Source organism: Hippoglossus stenolepis, chromosome 3 (genome assembly GCF_022539355.2).
Source record: "Hippoglossus stenolepis isolate QCI-W04-F060 chromosome 3, HSTE1.2, whole genome shotgun sequence".
Lineage (NCBI taxonomy): Eukaryota > Metazoa > Chordata > Actinopteri > Pleuronectiformes > Pleuronectidae > Hippoglossus > Hippoglossus stenolepis.
Window position 1 is genome coordinate 24,531,050 of NC_061485.1, and position 26,978 is coordinate 24,558,027.

Here is a 26,978-nt window from a genome sequence, read left to right on the forward strand (position 1 = left end):
CTTTTTTAAAAATATTTTCACCTGGGAATAATTCATAGATCTTGCTATATGAAATCATGTTTAGGGCATTGGTATCTATGAATTCTGGAACATATATTGGATCTAGTGAATTAAGATGTGGCCTCGAGGGGACTATTGGGCCTTGATGGAGATCTGTCCTCTACTGAACAATATTCTATGTATGGTAGATGGAACATGTGTGAAGGCTCTTTGCAGAAGACATGACCATTACAGACGTAATAAGCTTTTTTTCTTGTCAGTGACAGGCCCTGGAGGGATAGGACGAGGAAAGCTTATAAACTTGGCATTTGAAGGTAAAGAGTTGAGTAGAAAGACGTACAGGGAACCGTGTTGGTGTTACCAGTGGCCTCTTGAGTGCCTCGCAGCTTCTTCTGCCAGTTCATCTCATTGAACAGGTCCTCGGAGCTCAGAAAGAAGTCATTGATCTTACTGCCCTGCTCGTCCCGCTCAGTGGTGTAGTAGACGCGCAGCTTGGACTCTTGGGTGAGGAACTCGCAGATGTTCGGGACAGGAAAGACGATCTGCTCCATGGTGCGATCGAGTCGCACGATCTGGACAGAAGCACAGCAGAGGCCACTAATCACAGAATCCCTGTCACTGTAAACCCTGACAGTGAACTGACAGCTTCTTTGGTTCAGAACACTGCCACAAATCAGCATGCCTTCTTTTCACTGTCTATGCACAACAAAACGTGCACACATGCCAAAGGTGCTAGTCATTCTGTCAGGGTACAGGGTGAGACTTAATAAAGCATGCCAGCAAAAACAGCATCACATGACTTAATTTGAATGCCAACCCAGGCACAATCGTCTCATGCTGGCACAGATCTCTTAAAATATAAAAATTATATTAATTTAAAAATAAAATGCAAACATGATCCAGCCTTATTCAGAAAACTAACCTCGATCTGAGCCGTGTGTTTGGCGTAGAACTCGAGTGCCTCGTCGCCCTCTCCGTACGTCCCCCCCGGCTTCAACATGGCCTGCAGCTCCTTGTTGTGACGCGCTAACTGAAATGACAACCACCATCATCGAAACAATGACAAACACATCACACATTCATCCCAGAGAACAAGATTTATTATCAACATTGCTTTGCTTGACAGTAAATGTTTGAGCTTTACATGTGCAGCAACTGAGGAAACATGGCTGGTATTTAAGAGCTGCTATTTAACAATGCATGCCATTAATTCCTCCTTTCCATTCAACCACAAGGCTGCAGGGTGTGGACTGACATTGGTTGATGCATAACTATAACTGTTGTTCTTAACTTAAATCATGGCGTGAGCACATGCGCTGCCAGCGAGCAGCGCATGTGCTGAAAAAGAGGAGACAGGCGCAGAACGGCGATTATCACATGTCTTTAGCAGCCATAGGAAACGACATCGACGTGCAGAAACAGTGAAGCCATTGAACTTCCATCGGTTATGTACCATGTTATTATATACCATATGCATGTGATACAGCGTTTGCTCCAAAGTGTGACATCCTCTGCTGACGTTAAGGATAGTCGGCGGCTTACTTGATGTGCCAAGATGTAGATATTATGGCCGACGTTCAGTGGGGACGCCGAGTGCTCCTCCTCGCCATCCTCACCCTCCTGTGGCTCCTCCACCTCGATCTCCCCCTGCATGTAGGCCTTTTTTATCACCTCCACCTGCAACAAGACAGAAGACTGTCACATACATCCACTTCCGACCATGTCTTGATTTGAATTAGGTCATACGCACCAGCTCTTTAGGCCTCATGTTGTACAGGATCCTCTCGGCGTTCTCGCTGTCATGGCGACTCTCCATGATTGCAAGAAGAAGCTTGGAAGCATTATTCTACAGAAAGATAATAGAGAACTGATGTTCAGTTTTCCACACAGAACACAAGGATCATTCATACAATTACACTTTACAATGCGTCAAATGTGTATTTTTAGCCACCATTGTTACAAGATTCTCTCAACTCACTGATTTCTTATAAAAGATAATCTCTAAAGAGATGTGTGTCTTCAGTTTAGCCTGGAGATGTGACGGAGATCACAATCATTACACTTCTGAATACTGTCTGTGATTTAATTAGCACAATAATTCCACAAGTTTATGTCATGTCAGATTTTTATGTTTTAAAACTCTCACTGATTTTAATCTCTGGTGTTTTCGTAACAAACTCATGCGATGTGTTGTTAGCGTGAGACCAGTTTTTCCACAGGAGAAAGAAAAATAACAGCATCAATCAGGAAAGACACAAAACGTCTTGTGTAACACTCATTTTGCAGTTTGAAGTGTTTCTTCTCATCAAACCGGTAATAACTCACTTTGAGTTCCAGCACCAGGTCCATCCTCTTCTTGCCGAGGGGGTTGATGTCGTTGAGGATGAGAGCGATGATGATGTCGATGCCGTTGCACTCATGAGTGGCGATGCAGTTCTGAAGAACCAATGAAATGACAGTAAATTAAAGTGTTTTTTATATTCTGTAACAATGTTTTCTGATGTAAAAACACAGCAGTATGACAGGTAAATATGTTCAATCTAAAAGTTAAATTCCCATGGTTTACTCACTGTTTTTACTGATGCTAAATTATGACATTATCTTTAACAAACTTAAGGGTTAACAGCTTTGCCATTCACCCATCCACACACATTCACACAGTGCATCTGTCACACATCACTCACACACACCAGCAGCCGACCTGCTCCACCTCCTGAGCCACAGCCTCTGGATTACCTCCGCCAAGACCCAAGTGTCCCCTTAAATTCAATTAATAGAGAACTGATTCCCTGGTCACTGGGATTCAGGAGACTCTTGAGCTGAGGGTGGCATGCATGCAGCTGTTCTCACTTTCATGTGCATGATTATCTGTGTGTGTGTGTGCAATGGAATATAGTCACATACAAGGATCATGTATCATGTATGTATCTGTGGTTTCAGGTATTTGTGTGAATGTATATGCAAACATGTTTATATCCATACCACCATTTATTCCTCATAACTGTATAAAGTATAACTCGTAATTGCACTACATGTGCTGTGTCATGTACCGCCCAACGCTTACAAACAAACCAACAAACAAACAAACGGACAGGGATGGAAACATAACCACTTTGGTGGAGGGGAAAATTGTGATCCTTACAGTCATCAAAACAATTCTCAAACCGTTTGAACAATAAAATACACAGATAAGCTGAGTATTAAGAAGTTTGGGATACTTTGTCTCTTTCTGAGATGGGATTGATTTACAGCATCCTGGATCAGGCTGAATTCAAACCTCTGTCCGGGAGAAAAAGTCAGATTTTAACTGTATCTGGCAAACTAATAGAATTTTAATTCACTGGCATTTGTTCCCTTCATGGTGCTTCAAAATTTTAGCAACCTCAACCCGGTCATGTGCTGATGAGGTGGGTCACATTTTATTATTCTTGGTCTAATTTCATGAGTATTGGCTTTGTGCTCACAGATTCCTGTTTATTTTGCCAAAACATGTGCCACGCCCCAAAACGAATCCGTGGCCTGTGGCGGCCAAATGGTTCAGTCCCAGCGTGTTGATACAATTTGATCAAGATGCTTGATGCCACACAAATAAAACACCAGCAGAAACAATACAAGCACTCAATGGATATGAACAGAGAGCTTTGTTGCTCTGGCAATCCCCCCTCCCAGCAGTGTTTTGGAGGAGCTGTCAGTTCAAATAGCAAACTGCATTTTATCCAGTTACTTATTTAGTCATGCCAGTCACACTTGCCATCGAATGACCCCGCAGCGGCAGAGGATGCCACCATCATGTGAGCAGAACGAGCAGAGCGGCTCCATGCCAGAGAACAAACACAGGCACGCTGCCCACAGCAGCCTGGAGTTAACACTGCTGTGGAAAGACAAGCGGCTGGGTAGCGTCATCGCAGCAGCAGCAGGGTGCTGGGCATGAAGAGAGTGAACGCACAGGACTACTTACAGCACCACCCAAACAAAACCGCCATGAAGTATGACCCGTTAGAATGAAAAGGTCACTCTGATGTAAACTGAGGCCAGTTTGTAATAGTGAAATTGACAAATGAAAAAGTTACATCGACTAGGTCAGTGCCTGTTCTGAACCTGCCTGTTTGGAATGGACTGTTCTCTTGTCCTGTGTTAAAGCTCAGGAGCTACTTCAGAATTATTCCTTGTCATCAGTGAGTCCTCCTCAAACAGTTCTACAATATACTGTCACTTTATATTGTTTATGTGCTGGATGTTGTGTGCAGAGCTTTTTATAAACAGTCTATGGTGCAGAGTTAGAAAACTTTGTGCTCATCCTACCTGGTTTATCTGCAGTAAAGTTATTAGTAATTTGAAACAGATTTTGCTTGATTACTGTTTATTAGTGTGTTTATAAGTTTGAATTAATTGACTCAACTGATGTCTGTTATTTCAGAGGTCTGATAAGTAACCGACACAACCTTCAGACCCACGTCCACAACTTTTCAAAAATAAAAGCTCTGTAATTCAGCTTAATTTAAAGCATTGTGGCAATAAAACCAATGCTGTGCTCTTACTTTGAAGACAAATTGCCAAAGAGGAAGTGATTGTATGACAGTTGTTGCCATGACAGAGATTTTTATTAGTATTGAACGGATCAGGTTTTCAAATTGCAACAAAATTGGCACTGTGGTTTCTCAGGCATTTTACTAAATAAATGCCAAGCGTGAAGCCAATAAGATAAACCATTCACAATATATATGTTCCACATACAGACAGACAGGCGGACATTTGTGGAATCAGTCGGTAGATGAAGAATAAGAATAAATAAGACTTTAGGATTATGAGCCTCAATAAATATGTTCTGTGCGCACGTGTATCACCTGGTTCTCATGACAGGGACCTTGGCAGTACTCGGTCAAGCTCTCCACGGTCTGGTTGATGAGGCCGACGTTCTTCTCATTGATGTAAAGTCCCAGCAGCCCCAGTCCTCCCGTCGTGCTACCGCAGATACAGTCCAGGAACTGCAGCGTCTCGCACACCAGGTTATAGTTGTTTTTGTTGTTCTGGTTACGCAGAAAGTTCTGGATGATGGACGGAGATAAAATGAAGACTCACTATAGGCACACCAGACAATTGGTACTAGAAACTCTCTTTTAAGCTTCTACTCAAGAAATCCCCCCAAAAATGTTCTTTCCTTCTCTTATGTAAACATGTAATTCATCAACCGTGCCTTGTCTTCTGTTTAAGCATGCAAACCTCTGCAGCAGCCAGACAGTTACTGCAGCCGTGTCTTTGGAAGGATTAAAAACATTATATTGATCATCTGTGCTGCGTGGTTTGCAGTGAATCAATGTATCACCCACACTTGTTCGGGCAAGTTGGAGTAATTCAGCACTGATCCAACAAATATCAAACAGAGGCCTGTCCCGGTTTGAGGTGTAAACAGAATCAGTGCGAGGAGGAAGTCTTTCTGTCTGGGCCTGCAGGAGCTCTCCATTACCAAACACACACAACTCACACTCCTCATACTGAAACCAGACCAAGACAGGCTTAGATATGGAAACAGCTGCATCAGGAGGTTATGCAAAAGGTGACTATTTTCAGCTTGGTTTCGTTTCTGTATAAACGAGTGTGGTGATTGAAAATCAGATTGCGGGTCAGGAAATGTTAGCGTGTCATGGGACCATGGGGGGGGGGAAAGCCCTGACAAACTGCAGCAGTGGCTGACCTGCAGATCTCTGTTGTGGTTTTCACAAAGCAGCTGCATGAGGCGTAGGATGGGCTGCATGATGGTGATGATGACGCTCATCTCGCCCTCTTCCTGGCCCTTGTCGACGGTCGGGACAGGCGTGCCTTCGGCAGCAGCCTGGTGCTCTTCGGCTTCAGCCTCGCGGCGGTAGGTTGTGAAGGCCTTCTTGGTGACGGCGGAGGCCTCCACCAGCTGCTCCTTCACCTCCTCGGTCACCACGGCCACCACCGCTACATCTTTGACTGACCACAGGTAGAGGAGAGTGAGTAAAACATCACAATGAGTCCTCATTTGAAGAAGTCACATATTCATGCACCTATTCTTATAATCATTGACATGCATAGGGAGTTTTTTCAGGGACAAATAACGTTTTATTAACCTGTGTTTATTCAGGAAGAGTTTGACTTCATGCTGTAATAAATGACTTCAAATCAATAGAGAAAATTAAAGAGTAAACTCAAAAACAAAAGGCCTTTAGGGCACAGAAGTCAACCGAGGGGAATTCTTCTCATTCTCGCTCATTTATGGTGTCAGGCGTGATTCCCTTAAAGACCATGATCTCACTCATATTACTCTTATGTTGGCGACCTAAACTCCAGACCCCTGACCTTTCTTGCGTGTTGGCACGTCTTTGTCTGGCAGCTCCTCGTCCTTTTTCTTACTGCCCAGGTCACTGGTGTTGACCGTTACGGTGGCTTTGATTTCCTGCTGCGCCAGTTTCATGCGCTCATAAAACACCTTAAAGAATTTCTCTGACTTGTTGTCTCCTGTCAGACGATGGAACAATGACCGCTGGAAGAAGAATATGAGAGAGGACAATGTGTGTGATTAATGCAGCAGTTCACGCTCAGTTATATTCTTGTCTCACACTATATATATGCACACACACACACACACACACACACACACACACACACACACACACACACACACACACACACACACACACACACACACACACACACACACACACACACACACACACATGTATATAAACAAAACAAAGTTTTTTAAAATTTTAATTACGATGTCAGCGAAGGTGTTTTTTTTTTTTGTTCTACCAACTTGCTGATCCAAGGTGGTTGACTTACAACCTATCCCCAGCAAATGCACCAACATTTCACCAGTGATGTTTCTTTTTCAAAAATCACCTCAATCCGAGAACAAGGTGATCAAAGTCAGAAGATTTGTTATTCAGTAACTTCTTTTCAGTGTCCCGTTGCCTCAGTTTCTGCAGCGTGCAAACACAGAGTCAGATGTTTGATGAGCCGCTGTTACATAAGGCTCCTCACATTGGCAGGAAAAAACGCTGAGGCCTCTTCGTGCTCACCTGATTTCACACCATCTGCTCTCTCACCCCCCCCCCCCCTCCCCTCCCCCCTCAGGGCACGACAAGGCTCATGGCACCCGAGGACTACACAGGGTGTGAGCTCATACAAACACACAAGCAACAGCAAAAGACAATAATTGGGATTTTACATGTAGCCAAACTCAAATTCCTGCAGATAGTAATGCTGCAGTCCCTGCTTTGACCTGATGTACATGCATCTGCTGTGTGTATAAACACAAGGCATGCCGACATGAGACAGTTACACCTGCAGGAAACACAGCTGTAGAAACATGTTCATAAAAATTTTACAAATTCGACATTTGCGTGATTGCAACAGTCGTCACGTTTCTGCCTACGTCAGCATTTCAGCTATGCAACAGTTAGAGTTTTACAACGGCGTGAGCCACAGGTTTGTGAAGAGGAGGTAAGGGCGGAAATATTTCTGCATATATGAATCACACAAAGAGCACTCTTGTGCACGGAGCTTGTTTTTCTCCAGCAGGCTCATACACTCTGTCCCATTTTTCCCTTCGACAATCCCTCCTTACATAAGACCTGTAATCAGCTGAGTGGTTACAGTGAGGGCACACGGCGTCTTGGCTCGAACGCTGTTACATCAGCCTGCGGAAAGCGAGTGGTGGAAAGAGGGAAAGGGAGAGGGAGAGAGGAAAACCCTGTCCTTGTTGTCGGTGCCAGAGCGGCACGGATTGAATGTGGTGTGAAGGGCAGGAGGGAGGGTCTCAAAAAAAAAAAGGGAGGGGTGGGGGGGGTCACGTCAATGCAAGCAGGAGTTATCGCAAACATGCTTTTTCGATTCTGGGGCAGTTTTGAAAGACTGTTACATAAGACTGGAGCCAGGTTCAGCTCAACTCTGTCAAGTTTCTGAAAAGACTAGAAAAACGTGTAAACATTGACAGAACCTGCAGGTCCAACGCACGGCACAGCAGTGACTTTATCATCTGCACAGACTGGTTCATAATACGTAAACAGTGAAAGCCACTCAGAGAAGAAGAGTCACCCGACCCAAGTCCTGAGGGATGCAGAACACTTAATGCTTTAACAGTCCGAGTTGTTTTGCCGCTTGTTCTTTTTAGTCAACAGTTTGTTCTCGCTTGTTTTTCCAGCCGCCGTGTTGTTGACGGGATGAGGACCGTTAGTGATCTGATTAAGAGGCAGACTTATGCAAGTGAGCGAGCCGACAGCTCCAGGACAGCAGCTTTACAAGGTTACCATATAAAAACAGACCTCATGACTGTGGCCGTAGAAACACACTCATGCAATGGGAATCATTTTGTAAACTTGTTTGTCTTATACGGAAGACTTAAAGGGATAGTTCACCCAAAAATGAAAATTCACTCATTATCTACTGACCACTATTCCGATGGAGGGGTGGTCGAAGGGTTTGAGTCCACAAAACACTTTTGGAGTTTGAGGGGTAAACGTGTTGCAGCCAAATCCAATACAATTGAAGTAAGTGGTGACCGACAGATAAAAAAACATAAAATGTCATCCAAGTGTCCACAAGCCCCGACATTCAAATTTAATTCAATTGTATTGGATTTGGCTGCAAAGCTCTTTACCTCTGAAGTGATTTAAATTTTTCTGTGAACTATTCCTTTAAGTCACAGTTTCCTTAATTTTTTATTATATTTAATTTAGACAGAGATATTGCATTGCTCCTTGTGTTTTGAAAATCCTTTTTTATGAGTTTGAACTATAAAAGTTTGTGCGGCATCAAAGATATTTTATGAGAAACACTGCAAAATAATGTAAATGATAATCAGCTCTATAAAGAATAAATGCGATAAAGTTTCTTTTGGCCGTGAAACATCACATCATGGTTTTAGGTAATTTGCTCACGGATCCCAGGCCTGAATTAAACACTGTCACTCAGTAAAGCACCTCCACCTAGGCCCAACAATACCCCTATGAAACCACATTTAAATTGACTAGATCCAGTCTTTATTTGGATCTGTATTAAATTTCATACACTCATAAATATCAGTCTTCTGCCTATGGCTGATCCATGATTTAATCTCTGAGAAATCTATGAAAATGTTGAAAAACAATCGATCTCGCAATTTCAAAGTGAAAAAAAATCCTAAAACCGCCCCCTGATCCAGCTCTACACCAACATGTATTACGTTCTTCCTTGGGTCATGCCCAAACCGCTCCACAAAATGAAATGAAAATAGTTGAGTAGTTTTTGTCCAATCCTGCTTACAAACTAACAGAGGACAACACGACCTCCGTGATAAATACTTGTCCAATAGTGAGTATACGAGCACAGGTACTTTATCACCACTGCTGCTCTTGTGTTTGTGTAATCCCACTTCCTAGCAGAGCTGATGAGAAATCACACAACATGTGATGAGCCTGAGTAAAGATGCACCATCTTACATAAGGAAACAAGCTCAGGTCTCACTGTTGAACATTATGTACCAGGGTTGTAACCCCCACTTCTCCGCCACTGACTGCTGAGTCATTCCACAAAGTAAGTGGTCATCCTCAGCTTCCTCCCCCAGGCAGCTTAGCCCTCTACGTGTCCCACAACAGAGCTGCACTAAGCCTCCTGGGAGCTCCGCTGATCCTGCTGCCGTCAGTCATGTTCGGCACGGCGGGTTTAGGTCGACTCGTAATTGTACGGATTCAACATGGCTGCGCGACGGGGGGGCCTCGCTTCTGATTGCCAAGCGCTTCTACTTTCCTCTCTCCCTTCCTCCGTCAGCTGCCACCCTGGCATCAACACGGGCCAGTTATGTAAGGCCTGTTTATACCAACAGCTCTCTTTCTTATTTATCCATCTCCCGCCTTTCCAGCCCGACACCTTGATGAGTGACAAAGCTATCTCTGTTGTGTACTCTACCCCCGCCCGGCCTGTAACCAAGGAGATGTGCACTTTGAAGCTATGACAAGGTTGCCGATAGGAGGTCGAAATAAAAGTTGAATGCCCAAGACGTCATGCAAAGTCTAAAACAAATGTAGTTACTCTAACATTGAACAAAATGTAAATGTTGTAACTCTAAAGTATATATAGTATATATATAGTATAAAGTATAAAGTGGGATTTAAGAGGAGATTCCCCCTGCCCACTCTGTGGTTACAGGAATAACTGGCTTGTTGATGACGCAGATGCCGGGAAGCTCACTCTGCAGAAGCTTTTTAAAGCTTTCCAAGAGGTAGTTGTAAAGTGAACTTGAACCAAGTGGCGACGGGCACGTGGGGGGAGGGGTGTGTGTATGTGTGGGGGGGTGAATTATGCTCTGAAGGGGCTGAGGGTTAGCGGCGTGCCACAACAAGCCTATTGAGTAAGAGTGGTGGCACCTGTTCGCTCCTGTGACAGTTGAGGATCTGAGGTCACGAAGGTCGCGTTGAGTAGATGGATGGCAGACAGGAAGGAGCAGAACATCTACACTCTTACATAACACACACATACACTATCTCTCTCTCGAAGAGCTGTTTTTGGAATAATCTTCCCAGCCTCTAAGTATATCCTGTAGTGTGTGTGTGTGTGTGTGTGTGTGTGTGTGTGTGTGTGGTGTGTGTGCGCATGTGCTGATGGGGTGTGCAGATGAGCATGCATAGGTGCAGTTTCATGTTATGATACAGTATGAGTGATATGTGTCTGCTCTCAAGTTACACTGCACAACAACCTGGAGCATGGGAGCATACGTGCCACTCAACATGTTATGTTGCAAAACTTTGCTCAACAAAATAAAAAAACATGCATAACACAATTCTTGGCAACCTTGGTGGCAGATCTTTTGGCAACAATGAAAACTTTTCAGCCCTTCGGGTAAACCTCTTTTTTTGAGACGAAGTTCAACTGGTATATGCAGATTGATAAAACGTGGGTAAACCAGATCCAAAATGGCAGTTGACTCCTTTTCTAATTTCCAGCAAAGAAGTTTGTTTTCCTCTGTGTGTCATCTTTAACGTCTGAATATTGAGGCGCTCTCTCACCTCGCTGTCTTGCCAAATTAGTGTGTTCACCCGGGTGTCACTTTTCCAGCTCTGCTGATCGGAGCCAGAGCCGATTAGAACCTGCGTCTATGCTGCAGAGTAATTTGACCCAAGAGTAAATCCTGATTGTCTCCATTCCCATTGCAGACAATATCAGATGTGAGTGGGTGTTAATGAGTTTTTTTGACCAATGGAAAAGGGGCAACTTAAATATACTTTCAGTTGTTGTTTTAACTCTACTCACCCCTGATTTTAAAAGAACCCATGTAGCCTTTTTACAGAGTCCTAGGGCTCCTTATATTCGTATGTGCCTTTGATGGTATTTAATCTTTTTTTTTAATCTTTATATTTAAGCAGGGATTTAAGCAGCAGAATTTCATAGGTTTTAATTTGCTGAACCGCCTTGGGCCAGACATGCAGGCTGGCAGGTTGACAGACAGGTACTTCAGCCAATTATTTCATTCAGTCCAAATAAATTCATTGGATATGTTTATTACAGTCCTGTGAGGGCCACAGACACTGACTTTTTTCTATTGTTTTTCTAGACAACTTTATTTATTGGCTATCGGGACGTGGATTTCAACAGATAAGATTAAGTGTTTCAGAGACAACCTTCCAGCCCTGACTTAAATAGATTTTTTATTTTACAGTTAATGGACAAACAAGTGTAATTCATATCAAGTAAAATTGGGACAGAATCTTCAGCTGCAGTTTGCTGTTAGAGCCAAATGAAAGTTTGCGGCTGTAAAGGATGTGGTCAGACAAGCCAACAAATACATCAATGAAGATTTAATAGGAGGATAAATAAGAAAGGCCTGAATCCTTCAACTCAATTCACGAGGCTTTAAAGTTCTTCACCTGATGGTCGATCTAATGACGTCATGACGAAGTCTCCAATTATTTCACCCAACAGGTAACTGTCTCTAAGGAAGCACGCAGTTCATTGTGTATCACGCTCACCCCGCCCCCACCTCTGCCACATCAAGTCGAGCTGTGGGCCCCGGCAGCTCGTACTTTTCTTTCTCCCAGAAATGCTGTTGGCTGGGCTACGACCTCAGATTACCGCAAAAACAAACAAATAGGCTGCTTGGAGAAATCCGTGGGCATGTTTTTTGTCCTGCTTTTCATTTAGACAACAAGAACCCTTCTGTCCTGAAAAGGGGGGCAGGCGACCCATCGTTATGTAAGACAGGGAAATGTGATGCATCTGCTGATATGTTGGAAATTCTCTCTGGACCAGACACGAGCCTCCAACAAGGCTCACTTGTCCCCCGTATCATGTCAAAGGAAGAGAAAAACAACTAACTAACTTCAGCTCTGAGACAAATATCATTTATGCCATCAACTGCTCTGCTTATCAAGTTCACTTGGAGGCAAAGGAAAAACACGTTGTTACAGTCGTCGGCACGCAAAAAACTCTAGTGCAAGTTTCTAACAATAACAGTGACTAATTACTCTGATTAAAAGCACTCTATGGTGTTCTAAATGAAACGGTGACTCAAACAAGACATAGATAAATAATTGGAAACATCTGCAATGGCCTGGGGCTCACAAAAGAATCAGAAAAGAACCACACCCAGTGCCATATTCATGCCCCAGGCGACTTTCAGCAGGGGACATGGAGCATCTTCGTCATGCCCTGACCTCGAGAAGGTCAATTAGCACATGAAGCAACACTCAACAAGTCAGATGATTGGCTCTGTCCTGAGGGAGCCTGCTGGGGGGGGGCAGCGTTTCCTCAGTGGCAACGGAAAGGGGCCGAAATCTGTCAATCTCTCCTGAGGCCTTCGAGGGGTTGTCTCTTTTATTGCCCTCCTTTCAGCGGCAATACATGACCCAGTTGGAATGTAAGGAGGCCCAGGGCACAGGGCGTCATTTACCCAGGCAGCAGCTTATGTAACAGGAGTCATGTGAGTGCCATTGTGTACCCTGTGGGAAGTCAGGCCTTGTCAGGTAACGACACTATGCAAATACCAGTCTATTATGCAACAAGCCTGTTTATCCAAGGCGACATACAGGAGCACGTATACACAAACCGCAAACCAGAATGCACTCTAAGACAGTCTATACAAGCAGCGCGCACTCGCACATTTAGTCACAGTGTCATGCATGCATGCACGCACGATTTTATTTAATAAATTTAATGATTTACATTATATGAACTTGCTTTTTGTCTCCTTGAGGAAGGCAAGTTACCATAATTTGGCTGTGTGAACAAATTTAGGTCCCCAAAAAATGAGTAATAATTGGACCACATATGCATGCACGTGCGTGCACACACACACCCACACCCACCACCCTGCAAAGATGAAATAAAGCAGGAGTTCTCTCAGCTCTCTAAACGCTTGCTGTGAGGTTTGCAAAGAGTTAGCGTTGCTGTAGCAACCACTGGCAGCCTGGCGGTGGGGAGGCGATGACGTACTTGGCTGCACAGCTTGGACGTCTCCCAGCAGACTGCTGTTCCTCTTCCTCGCTGACTTCCTTTTGTCCTCTGCATCTATGCCTCAAACTCACTTATTCAACAGCAACTCAGACTGTCAGAGAGTTCAAACATGTCGGCATGTTTTCTGCACCACGCTGTGAAATCCCACTTGCAAGACACTTACAAGTCACACAACACTAAAATCATCCTCGTTCACCTGTATTTGTCCTGTTGACAGCTGTGGAGCTCCGGGGCTGTGGCTAAATTCTTTGACACCTCAGCTTTGAACCTCTGAGATAACATCTCTTTGTTGGATTCTGCTTATGGCTCTCAGATGATATATCTTCAGTAGACCCATCTGCACTGGTAACGCTTGAAGCCAGTCTCCTCGACTTACCTGGATGACGGTGTTTCCACCCTCCAGCAGTGCGATGGCCAACAGTATGCTCTCCTGGAAGATCCGGTCGCTGGTGGCGTTCATGATTAGGTCAATGACGAGATCAGACGCCCCCTCTTTGTCCAGATGGCACTGCACCTCCGCCAAGCTCAGGTCCCCACGACCTCCGACCCCGGGGCTGACAACTACGGACAGAGACATAAAAATAATCATCAACCACATTCATACTGATTTATTCAGATTTCAGGCAGCATGCAAAATCGAACATAGGTCACAATGTATTATTATTTTTTAAATATTGATTACATAACTGAAGAGTTACACCATTTAGGCAACTTGGTTGATGGCTTTATCCTAAACCTAGGACAATGTCTTTATGTTATTTTTAGTCATGGCCTACTTATACACTAAATAAATGTATCAACTGAAAATGGCAGATACATCACTAAACAAAAAATAAAACTTCAGACAAGAGACTGGAGAAAACAGAAACATCCCCAGATTACACACACACACACACACACACACACACACACACACACACACACACACACACACACACACACACACACACACACACACACACACACACACACACACACACACACACACACACACACACCAGAAAACAGACAAGATTAACACATCATCCACCTCCGCCCATTTCAAAATAAATACATAGTCAGCATGGGGTAGACAAGAGAACACGTGAAAGTTTAAAATTAAAAGAATACAGAGAATATTTACATAATATACACCTTCACTATAGACAGAAATGGTATTTGTAGAGAAATGTGTAAAATAACTATGCAACTGTCGTCGAGAGCAATGCAATCGTTCCTCTCCACTCTATAGATCAAACCCAATGACACTTAAAACCCCGCATGCAACTCACATTGGTGCAGTGAGTTGCACCATTTATGTTGCGCCAATATAAATGGTGTTAATGAGGAGACCATGGGATATTTTTGATGCATGGAAACCACAGGTGAATTATTTACCCATTCAACGACTACAAAGAAATTATAATAATTAAACATTAGATTTGTCTTTATTTAAGTGATGCTGCTTCCACATCCAGCCAGGGACGCAGTGAGGAAATGACAGCACCCACCAGAGCCATCTCTGACTGGACGAGCCACTGAATCAACAACACATCCCATTCTAGACAGAGCTTGGCTCCCTGGTCGCCTGGCAACAACACGGCCTACGTTATGCTGAGGAGAGAGCCAGCGTGCTCAGGAGCACAGCCAAGGTCCAAGGGCTTAAAAAGGACTACAAGGCCATGGCTGTGAATAAGATGTCTTTTTATTTCTCTCTCCTCTGAAGCATTAGAGATGAACGATGAGTCATATCTGTGATGAGAGACTCACAGCAACTCGCTGTAATGAATAAATGTCAGCTTCCAATCATCTTTTCAATTTGTGAATGTCAGCCGCAACTGAGCAAAGATGGAGTCACTCAGCTGCAGAGACCATTTGAGTTAGTTCTCTGTACTAAATGACTTCTGTAGAATCGTTGCTGTGAATGTAATGGACCTATGCACAATAAGCACACTAACGCACTGTAGACTAACGTGGTGCGCTCGATGTGGGATGTTGACCCACGTGAAAGTTTATCTGGTGTTTACTGATTCACGGAAATTCTCAGTGTCACTATGACTCTCGCTCGGAGCGTGTGTGACTAAACAGACGTTTCCAGCACAATTGGAACATTCATATCATCTGTAAACACTTTCCTCCACCCAGGAGGTTATGTTTTCACCCACTGTTTGTTTGTTTGTTTATTTGTTGGCAGGATGACGCAAAAACGATTAAACCAATTTTCACAAAATTTGGTAGAGGGATGTGGAGCTTCGGAGGAGCCCTTTACAGTTTGGTGCAGTTGTGGATGAAAAAAAAAAGATTCATATTTTCTTTGGCAAATCACAAATAAAAAATGATAAACATACAACCACAACAAGGGACAGATCTTTTGAATTCATGTACATCAACATCTGCTTGTAAATGGTTTTAATTATGTTCACTCTACTCTCAAACTAAGTAATGTAACAACCTCACGTCTGTGCCTCCTCTTATTATTAATTATTATTATTGTCAGTAGTATCATTATTTACTTTATTTATTTAATTATTATCATAAAGCCATGACTTCTTTTTACAGGGTTCAGATCAGGTGTCCAGACAGCACCTTAAAACTCCAGCCACCTGCTCTGCCTTTATGTTTTATTCCTTTTTATAGCATTATTTCATTTTACACTGGACTGTTTTTTATGTTGGACATTAAGCCATATACTTATATGAGGAAGAAAGATAACAAAACATGACTTGACCATTTTATATACATGTTACTTATACATTACTATACAACGCCTTGTTATCTGAGCAATGTTCAAAAGGCTGAATCTACTCCTGGCTGCCACATATCAGCTGACAGCTATGAAATGAACTATATTAATGCTTGATTTGATTGTTTTTGTGTCATACTCGATGCCGCACTGACACAGTTTCCCACAGTAAGTGATGTTGAAATCATCAAATCTTATCTTTATGAGTACACCATACACACAACACAGATACTGTACTGTTATACAACACACACACACACACCTGTAGGGGATTTTCCCTGTGCTCCGGAGGCGAGCGGACCGTGGCTGAAGGTTGTGAGGCTATCTCTCCTCTGGCCAGGTTTGACATTCCCATAGTATCGATTCACCAGGATCTGCCGCAGAGCTTCTCCCTGACAGTGAAACATGGACGTTAGGAGATGAAGTCTTAGTTACAGCTAAAACATGTCACAGAACCCAAAGTCAGTGTAACTGTGCTAAAGCAGCAGTTTTAAATCTCACAACAGAGAGTGAACAATATAAGGATGGTTAAAAAAGACGCCTGTTTAGAAAATCTTGCTGTAAAGTGTATTTTACAATTACACTTTACTTCACTTGAGTTTTTCCATATTATTTTAGTCCCTTTACAGCTGCTCAATAAAATAAAGCTGTAGAATTACTATAAATTTTACAACATTTTAATATAAATAAAAATAACAAAATAAAAGAAATAAAAATTGGCAGAAACTAAAATCCAAGAATGCCATGTCCATAGCCTTGAAGTCTAAACATAATTTGATGTCCCCTGTGGAGAAACTTATTTGAACTTTGTCTCCTGATCTCAGCGTCTGCACCGTGGACTCTCCCACCGCTACATGCACTGACATTCAGTGTCCCACTATATAAGTTTGATGTAAATCGGTGCTTCACAGTGACCTCGATGCTCCCTCTGTACCAAATGTGTCAAAAGGTCTCCAGCGGTCTCCAGCCACCGCTGATGTTCCTGCCACATGCTACGTTTCACATAACTGACGTAGGGGAGCATGTGAGTGAGTGAGTGAGTGAGTGCCATGCTGGGGATGCATCTTCATGACAGTCAGTCAGTTGTTGACCATCAATAAGATGAAGGCCTGGACCATGACCACAAACCAAACTAGGTACCTACCCTCCTCTGATCCTCCAGTTGCTTCTGAGGCTGGTTGGGATCAAGCTCCTTAAAGGTGATGTGAGTTAGCAGAAAGCAAAAAATAAAAAAAAAATAAAAAAAGGCCGAAAAGAAATTAGAAAACAAAATAGGGAGTTAATACAGTGCAAATTAGTGACTTTACTAGCATGCAGGACTCAGGTATAAATCAGATCATGCAGTTAACAGGGGAGTGGTTGTGTGAGGAAAGACATGAGTTCATGCAAGGCTTTGGGCAGGGGAGGCCTGATATTCATTCTGAATAAATCCTCATAAACCTTCAGAGTTAACTCTTAAGAATAGCTTTTGTCTGACATCTCTTATCTACAGAGAGGTGCTCGCTCTCGACAGTGGACAGTGGGAAATCACCTGACACTGTACTCTTTGGCATGTGGTCGGCAAAAGTGCTTAGTTTATTTACATAAGAGAATGACAAGCTGCTGCCGGAGGGAGAGAAACACAAGCCATGGGAATGAGGAAAGAAAAAGAGGCTCTACATGTCCAGGTTACATAATGAAGTCAGTGACACACACACACACACACACACCACACACACGCACACACACACACACACACACACACCACACACACACACACACACACACACACACACGCACACACACACACACACACACACACAAAAAACCAATCTGGCATGGAAAAATACTTCAGCCACGACATAAACCCCCGTCACACCACACTGGAAGGAAATTTGGCCGAGATTGGCTCAAAAAACTAAGCGGTGGAAGGATAGATGAATGGAAGGCAGGAAGGAGAGAGGGAGGAATGGATGAGTGAACACGTGGGAGGCAGGGATGCACGAGGGGCTTCTGAAAAGGGGGAATACACAGGAATGGGTTGTGACCCTTATCCACTTAGATAAATCAATGTTAAACCCTAAGAACAAGTGTAATGGGACAGCTTGTAAATATGAGGGATGGTATTGATCAGCAGTGACCAAGATTACTGTGCAGCAGTTGAGATGTGGGTCTGAAACACACCTCGGCAGGGACGTCGGGCTCGGGCGGAGGTGCCAGCTGATTGGAAATAAAAGGCTGATGTTAGTCAGTTAGAAGATGTAGAATTAGTCATGTTGCACACGCCTCCAAAGGAGCTCCCTCTCTAACAGCTCTAACTTCATGTTTCCAGGTGCAGTATTGAACATAGGAAGTGGTCTCAGACTTTTGGACAGCACTGTATTTACACATATCCCAATGAGCCACAGCATTAACACCGTCCACTGGCTGATAGGTGTATATGTGCCCGCTAAGATTGCGAGTCACATGCAGAACTGCACATCATAAATATGTGAGACTTAAAGAGCCAGAGGCAGAAAGACGGGGGACATAAACATGTTGTTCTGTGATGATGGATAACTTACAGTACAGAGTGTTAGAAAGCATTTGGTTACGACATGTCTCGTGAGCTAGTCTAATACAGCAGTGACTTATTGCAGCATGAAAGCAGAAGCTGTGTACAACAAAAATAAAAATATGCAGTGTCTTCATTTCACTACCAGTGGCTACGATGCTACACTGTGGTTTGTTCAGTGGTGTGAGCTTCCCTTTTTTCATGCTGCTGCAACATGTTGCTGCCTATAACCCCTGCATGATACTGCATATATTGCAAGAATGGTAAGAGCCAATGAAAGCACATATATGCATATACATCTGAGGTAGCAATACTCACATTCATAGGGTTACTAAAAAGGCCACATGGGGATTTTTTTTTTTTTATCCAGCAGATTTCTTAACATGCGATACCAAACAATGAAATATAGTTAATTTAATTTTTGCTGCTAGAAAAGTGTCGAATGAAAATGGTGTTCATGGTAAAAATTATATTAATGAATAAATGATCTGATGAATTAATATCACCTTTCTATACCTGAGCAGTAAATGACGGCTTGTACAGACAGAGTAGCGACGGATCATAAAACTGCTCATTTTCATTTCCTCAACTACTGGAACTAACTAAACAGGCTTCTACTGAAAGTGGGTAAAAAAGAAAAACAAATACAAGTATTAACATTTAACTTAGTGGTTTTCTAAGTGGCTACTGGCTGTTCATTTGTGTCACCTGCAGAGCAAAGCAACATGAAATAAAGCAGATTAAAATAAATAATATAATGATATAAGATAGATAATAACATAAGTGAAATAGAATAAATTTTAAAATGCACATTGGCAATCAAGAAAAGAAGTCCCTCAATATTCATTAAATTCAATTTTAAACAAAAACACAGAATAAAGTACAATTTGATGACACAGAGAATAGACCAAACAACTTATTTAACACACTAATAAAAAGTAAAAGAAAAATATATGCTCGCACATGGACGTAAAATCTCCCTGCAGGGCGAGCAGCGACTGACAGGAACTAAACAACAAACACGCAACTCACTGGCGAATGTCTCCCCCTGTGATCCAGTCATGCTGCTTTATGCTGACTAATCGGAATTTCCCTATAGCAAACCTCTTTACGTCAACACTCTGATTTCCACAGAAAATCAATCACCGTCTATTTCGAATGTCTCTTAATCCAGTTTGAAAACTGTTATTTACGGAACATGACCTAATTTGCTCATGTGCAAAAACAAACATGCAACAGTTGAACGACTTGAGCCCGTAATCGTCTGTCCACGGAGGCAATGTTATAAAAAGAAGCACGAGATTCAGGGTGTTTGTGGATAAAGAAAGAGACAGTCGATCTCAGTGAATCTGCTCACTCCTCGACAGACGAAGGACTGCCAGAAGTGAAACCGCTCCTCTGTTTAAAATAACAAAACTAAGAGCCTTAACCCAAATCCCCCAAAACAGCCCGACACAGTGAGCTCTGCTTTACCTCATCTCATGGGGAGTCATAAAGTGAAGTGACTGCTCATAATGTAAGAAAACAAGTCTGCAGGGTAAAACGGCGGGTTTGTGTCGCCCGTCTGCTGACAATATAAAACTGGCCCTTTGACAGGGTCAAACCACAAACGATCAACATGTGTTGACACACACACACACACACACACACACACACACACACACACACACACACACACACACACACACACACACACACACACACACACACACACACACACACACACACACACACACACACACACACACACACACGTTAAACCCCCACCCTCCATCCCGTCTACCCTCTGTTGCCTAGATTGAGCTGCACCAATGCCACCGTCTCCTGGAAGACGTCTCTGCTGCACTTTTATTTGCCAATTACCACTAAAGGTCACACATCAGTGGAGAGTTTAAAATTCCAGGAAAAACAGAGAAGGAATAAAAGAGGAAAAAAAGAAAGAAAGAAAGAAAATTGTTGGCTCTTATGTAACTGCTGTCTGGGAGCTGGCGGGAGCCCAAGAATCGTGCAGCATTAAGTTAAAGAAACTGGGACAGAGCCGGCGTGTTGCATCAGCAGCACCCCCTGTTGAGGGAGAAGACGTACAGCACGGGCCGGCTTGTCCTGACTACCCGGGGTGAGAGCCAGGAGGATAAACAAAGATGAAGTGGAGTTTATCTGAGGTAGCTTGGCAGGGGTTAGTGGTAGGAGTGGCAGCGGGAGAAGCTGCACACGGGCAGAGGTGGAGAGTAGAAAAGGCATGGCTGAGAAAGTGAAAGTAAAGGGTTGTGGGGGGAAAAATGCTTGAGCAGAAAAAGAGGAGTGTGAAGCAAAACAAGCATTAATTGTTCAGGAGAGGCTGGAAAGCACGTTCACACACTCCCTCAGATCGACAGACCACCACGCTCTCCCTGCATAGAAACACTCCCTTATATAACACTCCATGTACGGGTTACACACTCAGCCCCCTCCTCAGCAAACTGTATTACATCACCAGAGAAAGACCTCATCTCCATCTGACCCCTCATAACCTCCCGTACTGTCTGTCAAACAAAGACGTGCACGTGAAGGAAACACAAACACACGCGGCGGCGGTGATATAATCAGGCGAGGGTGGCAGGCTGGACATGTCTCCTTTTCTCCCTGGCTCTTTTTGTTTTTTTTAAAATCACGTTTCTATTTCTGGCAGAGTGAGATAACCTCCGCTAATGGGCGAGCAGTCACTCCAGCTCTTTTCACGCTCGCTCTGGATACACAGCATCCAGCCCACAGAGTTGGCACGCTACAAGTCGAAGTATGGCGAGGGTCTGTCAGAGAGCGGTGAAAGTGACAGCTGCGCCCAGTCCTCGAGACCTTTGGGTGGGTGTTGTGGTCGGTCAGAGAGCAGCAGGGCTTACGTAACGGCCATCATGGAAGTTTATCTTGCTGCTGAGGGGAATTTGAGGTTTATGCTTCCATCTGAATCACACACACACACACACACACACACACACACACACACACACACACACACACACACACACACACACACACACACACACACACACACACACACACACACACACACACACACACACACACACACACACACACACACACACACACAGAGTGCTGTTGTTGAAATGAGTGCGAGCATGAATGAGTGACATACAGCATGTGCTGGGGGTTAGGGAGTACATTCTTGAGGAGTCGATGAGACTAAGCACTGATCTCCGAGAAGAGCAGCTCTGTTTTTTTTGGAAACCGGGGATTTCCATCGCTTCAGTAGCAGGCGGCAAGCACAAGGAGGGAGGGAAGGACAAAGAAACTGAGAGCATGTTGCTTCCTGACAACTCTGGAAAGACCCTTCACAGCAATTTCTTCATTTCACTAACTAACATCATAATTCACTTTTGCACTCGCCACAACTTTGATGAAATGACTAGTCAACCGCCCGCCATTTTCACTCTTAAGGGCACAGTCACCCACACATGAATATGAAGCCTATATCATGAGTCAAACTTTAAGTTGAACTTCACGCAAATCCACGCTGTGATTTGCTTCACCATAGGAGGCAAATGTTTTATTCACCTCCTTGCTCGCACCGACTGGAGCTGAACGAGAGGCAGAGTTTCATTCCAATATGTTTGACCGGGCCCCCAAGATATTCATCTGCTGCTGCACGTTCTCCTGGTCTGACAGTGTGGACTTTCAGTTTTCAAAAGTATACTGATTTCAAAAGAATCTCAGCTTTAAATATCAAAATATGCTTTGCTATTGGAATTTGCTGTATGAGGAGTCGCTTGGCGTTCAGTGTCTGTCGGGGCTTCAACTTTAAATCCATAGTGCTTTAAAGAAACAAAAATCGAGAAAGTGGACCTTGATTTGAAACTTATTTTTCAAGCTATGGCATAGACTGTATATAAAAGCTCAATGGTCAAGAATGAACTTCATGACAAAACGGATCACAAAGTCATAAAATTGTCATGAATGAAATCATACGAGATCCTGAGCTTACATGTCATACCCTCAACTTTTGTGAAGACCTTCCGATACAGTTAAAAGTTTCATTACAAAACTAGAGAGTTGAGACAGTTTCATAAAATTTTCAATAAAAAATGATTAAGGGAAAGCTTTGAATAAATACAGCAGTTTAAAAGGACAAAGCAATAAAAATATAAAAATAAAAAAACAACCAAATATAAAATAATAATAACTAAGATAAATGAAACTGTTAAAATATATATATATATATATATATATATATATATATATATATATATATATATATATATATATATAATATGAGGACCTGATACAACCATGGTAAAGACATAGAAAAAAATAATATAACAGTAATAATTGTTAGATTTAAATTGATTCTAAATGGAATTGCTCAGGAAAGAAGTTCCAAAGGTCAAAGGCCCAAACCAAAACGGTTCTGACATGTCAGAGGATGTCGGAGGATATTAGTCAGTGACATGTCACCCTAGTGGTCACACCAATACTCTCAACCCTGAGAGGTCTCCTCACCACCACAAATAGAAATGAAGAACCAGTTTCATTCATTTCCTTAAGACCACAGGTCATGACCGCACACGGCCCGGCCTGTTCTATCTGTTAGATGGAACATCACCCATGCAGCTATAAATATATATACACACACACACACACATTTACACCTGCTGCTGTGATGTCAAAGAATACGTTCTGACGCTGTCACCCATCATAAAGAGGCTGTGTGGTGACCAGAATAATGGAAACAGCTCTATGATGTAATGCAGTGTAACACGAAATAAGAACCACATGACCATGTTAAGAATTCATTGAGACCATGTTAACATGTTAACTAAGCATAATGGTACAACTGGTAGCATCATAGCTACAGCTGGGAAAACTGGGATTATGTCCTCGTTATATTTTCTGGGGATTGGTTATTATTATTGTTATAAATTCAGTGTATTTTTTGTACAGCGACATTGTATTGTTCTTATTCGACAGAAATGTCCCTTTTCTGGTCACCCATTGTACATCAGCTCCATATTCAGTGCCTCACGAGTGTTTTATCCTGTATTTCAGATCTGTACGTCAAGATTATGAAGTCAATTATGAAAAAATTAAGTGGTGTGACTAAACAGGAACAAATCTCCTTGATGACAAAGGAGTGTGAAGTTTAAAGAGATTTCAAATGGTTGCTACAGCATGAACAAAATACCTGAATGGATGAGTGGATGGAGAGACAGACTGATGGGTGGGTGGATGGGTGGGTGGATGGTTTAAATAAGAATTGCAAAGTAAAAACTCTGCATCAATGAAACTTTCAGTGCCCAAAAGTCCCACAGGATTTGTGATGAGCTGTATAAATGTGCCGTTAGAGGCAAATTGTACCACTGGTCTGTTACCAACTTCCAAATAAAGCTGCTGAAAATGTGTGATAATAAAAAACTTAAATTCAGTTCAAATGGTTAAATGCATAAATAATACAATGCTGTATGCAGTGACGTTTTTCCCAAAAAACTATTTCTTCCTTATACGTACACAACTATATACAGTCACGACAGAGAAGCTTACAGCATGACATGCTAGCTCTAAGCTACAGTTTAAGATGGAGATCTGAGCGACAGGAGGACAACAGGGAGGGACGGACTGAGCTGCCGACAGGGCGACACAAGCGAGAGTGCGATGCTACGGAGACTACACTGGCAGCACAAGCACATCTATGCTGTTAGTGGCAGACACGTCACAACAGTAAGTAAAATGATCGACCTCAGCCACATCCATCTCATCATCAAAGGCAATCAGCTGCAAGAGAAGAAGTATAGGGGGCACAGAGTTAGTAGAGGCAGATTAGTGAGTTCAAGCTCGCTCACAAGTGTGCACGTGAAGCACTTCAGAACACACACACACACACACACACACACGTAGAGTGGAAGAGTGGAAGGACAGAATAATGAAGCTCAGAACATATCAGTCATCTTCATCCGTCATCTCTTACGACATTGACAAAATGCTGTTGACATACAACAGCATTTTGTAATAACCCCATCTCAAATAAGGTCTTGCTCAGGATAAACAATACTAGAATGAGGACGTGGAGGATTCTGACCATAATAATATTATTGCGAGTTTTTGCGACATTGAAATGTACAGCACTTACCAACTGCTGGATGTCAATATCAGACTACGCTCTTTAACACGTTTACAGGAATATTATCCTATCAGCAATAGAATAACATCATAATCAATGAATTAAAAGTTTCACTCAGAGTAAGGTCAATAGTCAGAATATTGGTGTCCGTGAAAACTTAGTGACTGACCGTACTTTATTGGGGGAGGTGTTCTATTCTTGTGCCCTTCACCGGAACTTTAAGTAAAATTTTATTTTTCGACTGCAAGTGAACTTTCACTTGATCAGTGGTTCAATGTTGTTACACAATAGAACATAAGAGTCCATGAGGGAGGAGACGTTTATCATGATTATAACATTAAGTTAGAAAATGGAATAAAACCTTACAGCTTTTAGTGATTAAGCCTTATATTGGAAAACATACATAAAACATAGTAAACAATTGATGAGAGATCAATACAAGAATGACTATGACATTCATTAATAGCCAATGAATGTTGTGTAAAGTAGCTGGAGCTTGCATGTTGTTAATAGACTTACAGTGGAGGTAGTAAGTGTTTGTGGGAGAAAGCAATGAGGGAATCAGTTCTTAGTAAGAATCGTGTTTTCCAAAGATAAAATTCAACATCTCGGCGAGAATTCACACGCTTCCCCGGCTGAAGGAGGATCACTTCTGTTCTCTCGGCTGTTCAGGCTCCAGAGGTAATCAAAAAGAGCTGAGCCTCTTCTTCTGTGTTATTGCTTTTTGATCTCATGTCTCCTGGTTAGTGTGGAGAAGTGGGACAACAGCAACACTGTATCCTGAGATTTAAGTGGTTTATCTTGTGTGGGCGGAACTCTGGCATGGCTACAAGTGGATGATGGGAAATGTCAAACACACAGAGCACAGAGCACAGAGAACATACCTTCTCCCCGTAGCCCCGGTCTTTTGTCATCATCTCCCTCAGCGTCTGCAGCACTTTGATGCACAGACGCTCCTCGTTCTCCTCCAGCAACTGCTTGGTGTGTTTGATCAGCCTGGTCAGGAGGAGAGGAAGAAACATGAGAACATACAAACTTCATACATTTCCGCCACTTAACATACGTATTATAAATCACACCAGACGGTTTTGCCTGATTTCCTCCATGATAAGATCTTTGACCTAAAACAGCAGTGGGATAGGGGCTTGGCAGTGTGTCCAAGTGTTTTGCATGTAAATGAAAATAACAAAATATAAGTGAGTAGGGATTATTCTGAGAATTTGGAAAACTACACCTACACACTACGGTGGATGAAGAAATGCAGGTACAGTGGTTTACCAAGAGTAAGATAACACCAAATTTATAGATTTGTGATTGTGTGTTATTCTATCTGCATGTGTAGATGTGAGCTCCCAGATTTACAACTGTAGCAAAGGGTTAAATTCTGTGAAGGGACTAACTGCACTAGATTTACAATTTGATAACTGTGCTATAATACAAAGGAAAACTAGGTTGAACACTGACACCCTGAGTTCATCAGCCTCTAAGGCTGTCCCATTAAATTCTAACTCTAACTATGTACAATCTTAATTTTTACTGTTTAAAAGTCCTTGAGTAGAGCTCTGAGCTTGTTGGTTGGACGTTCACACTCACTTTGATATGAATCCTCCGCTCTCACATTTCTTGCGGGTGTCTGTGTTCTCAGGGAAGAGGAGCTCTGGACGATGGAGGACGTCCACGAGCACCGAGAGCTCAGCTTGGACCAGAGGCCTCAGACGGTCCTCCAGTGCTGACACTATGTCCTACAGAGCAGATGGTGACACACAGCCAGAGGTGTGGATTATTATTAGTATTATTAATAACAACCCAAAACTTTGTTTTTTTACAACAAAAAACCATGATCCTGTAAGCAGGCCTTTTTTAAAGGGATTAAAGTTGGATAATTTAATTTCTTTTGCAGTGGAAGTAAATGACACTTTAAAAGTTCATGCTAAGAATTCTTAAAGCTTTTGATGACTTACAAACTTTCTCTCTGAACAAAGACTGTTACTACACCCTCTGACACCTGCAGGAAGTGGTACTGTATTTACAAATATAGAAACAAAAATAAAAAATCAGGACGTTCACCCCCCCTGGATCCGGGACACCAACCCTTACAGAACATCACTGCAAGAGGCCCTTAAGGTTCATTGAGAGTGAGCCTCTGGACTTGATACTTTTCCTCCATG

The 26,978-nt window shown here is 42.7% G+C and overlaps 1 protein-coding gene across 8 annotated transcripts in view; it reads right to left on the minus strand.

The window, feature by feature from the left end:
* Window positions 1–26,978, minus strand: part of itpr1b (inositol 1,4,5-trisphosphate receptor, type 1b) — an 88,082-nt gene that overhangs the window by 23,103 nt on the left and 38,001 nt on the right. For 4 of the 8 annotated variants that reach the window (XM_035152065.1, XM_035152061.1, XM_035152063.1 and 1 more), the window contains 15 exons: window positions 26,404–26,552; window positions 25,695–25,806; window positions 24,429–24,464; window positions 18,335–18,370; window positions 17,316–17,363; window positions 16,434–16,563; window positions 13,826–14,010; window positions 6,322–6,505; window positions 5,693–5,955; window positions 4,845–5,045; window positions 2,326–2,436; window positions 1,751–1,846; window positions 1,543–1,677; window positions 923–1,030; window positions 341–572 (listed from right to left, as the gene is read on the minus strand). In XM_035152065.1, the coding sequence (XP_035007956.1) occupies window positions 341–572; window positions 923–1,030; window positions 1,543–1,677; window positions 1,751–1,846; window positions 2,326–2,436; window positions 4,845–5,045; window positions 5,693–5,955; window positions 6,322–6,505; window positions 13,826–14,010; window positions 16,434–16,563; window positions 17,316–17,363; window positions 18,335–18,370; window positions 24,429–24,464; window positions 25,695–25,806; window positions 26,404–26,552 (2,026 nt within the window). The remainder of the gene's footprint in view (window positions 1–340; window positions 573–922; window positions 1,031–1,542; window positions 1,678–1,750; window positions 1,847–2,325; window positions 2,437–4,844; window positions 5,046–5,692; window positions 5,956–6,321; window positions 6,506–13,825; window positions 14,011–16,433; window positions 16,564–17,315; window positions 17,364–18,334; window positions 18,371–24,428; window positions 24,465–25,694; window positions 25,807–26,403; window positions 26,553–26,978) is intronic. The other 4 variants (XM_035152069.1, XM_035152068.1, XM_035152067.1 and 1 more) reach the window with 2 other exon arrangements.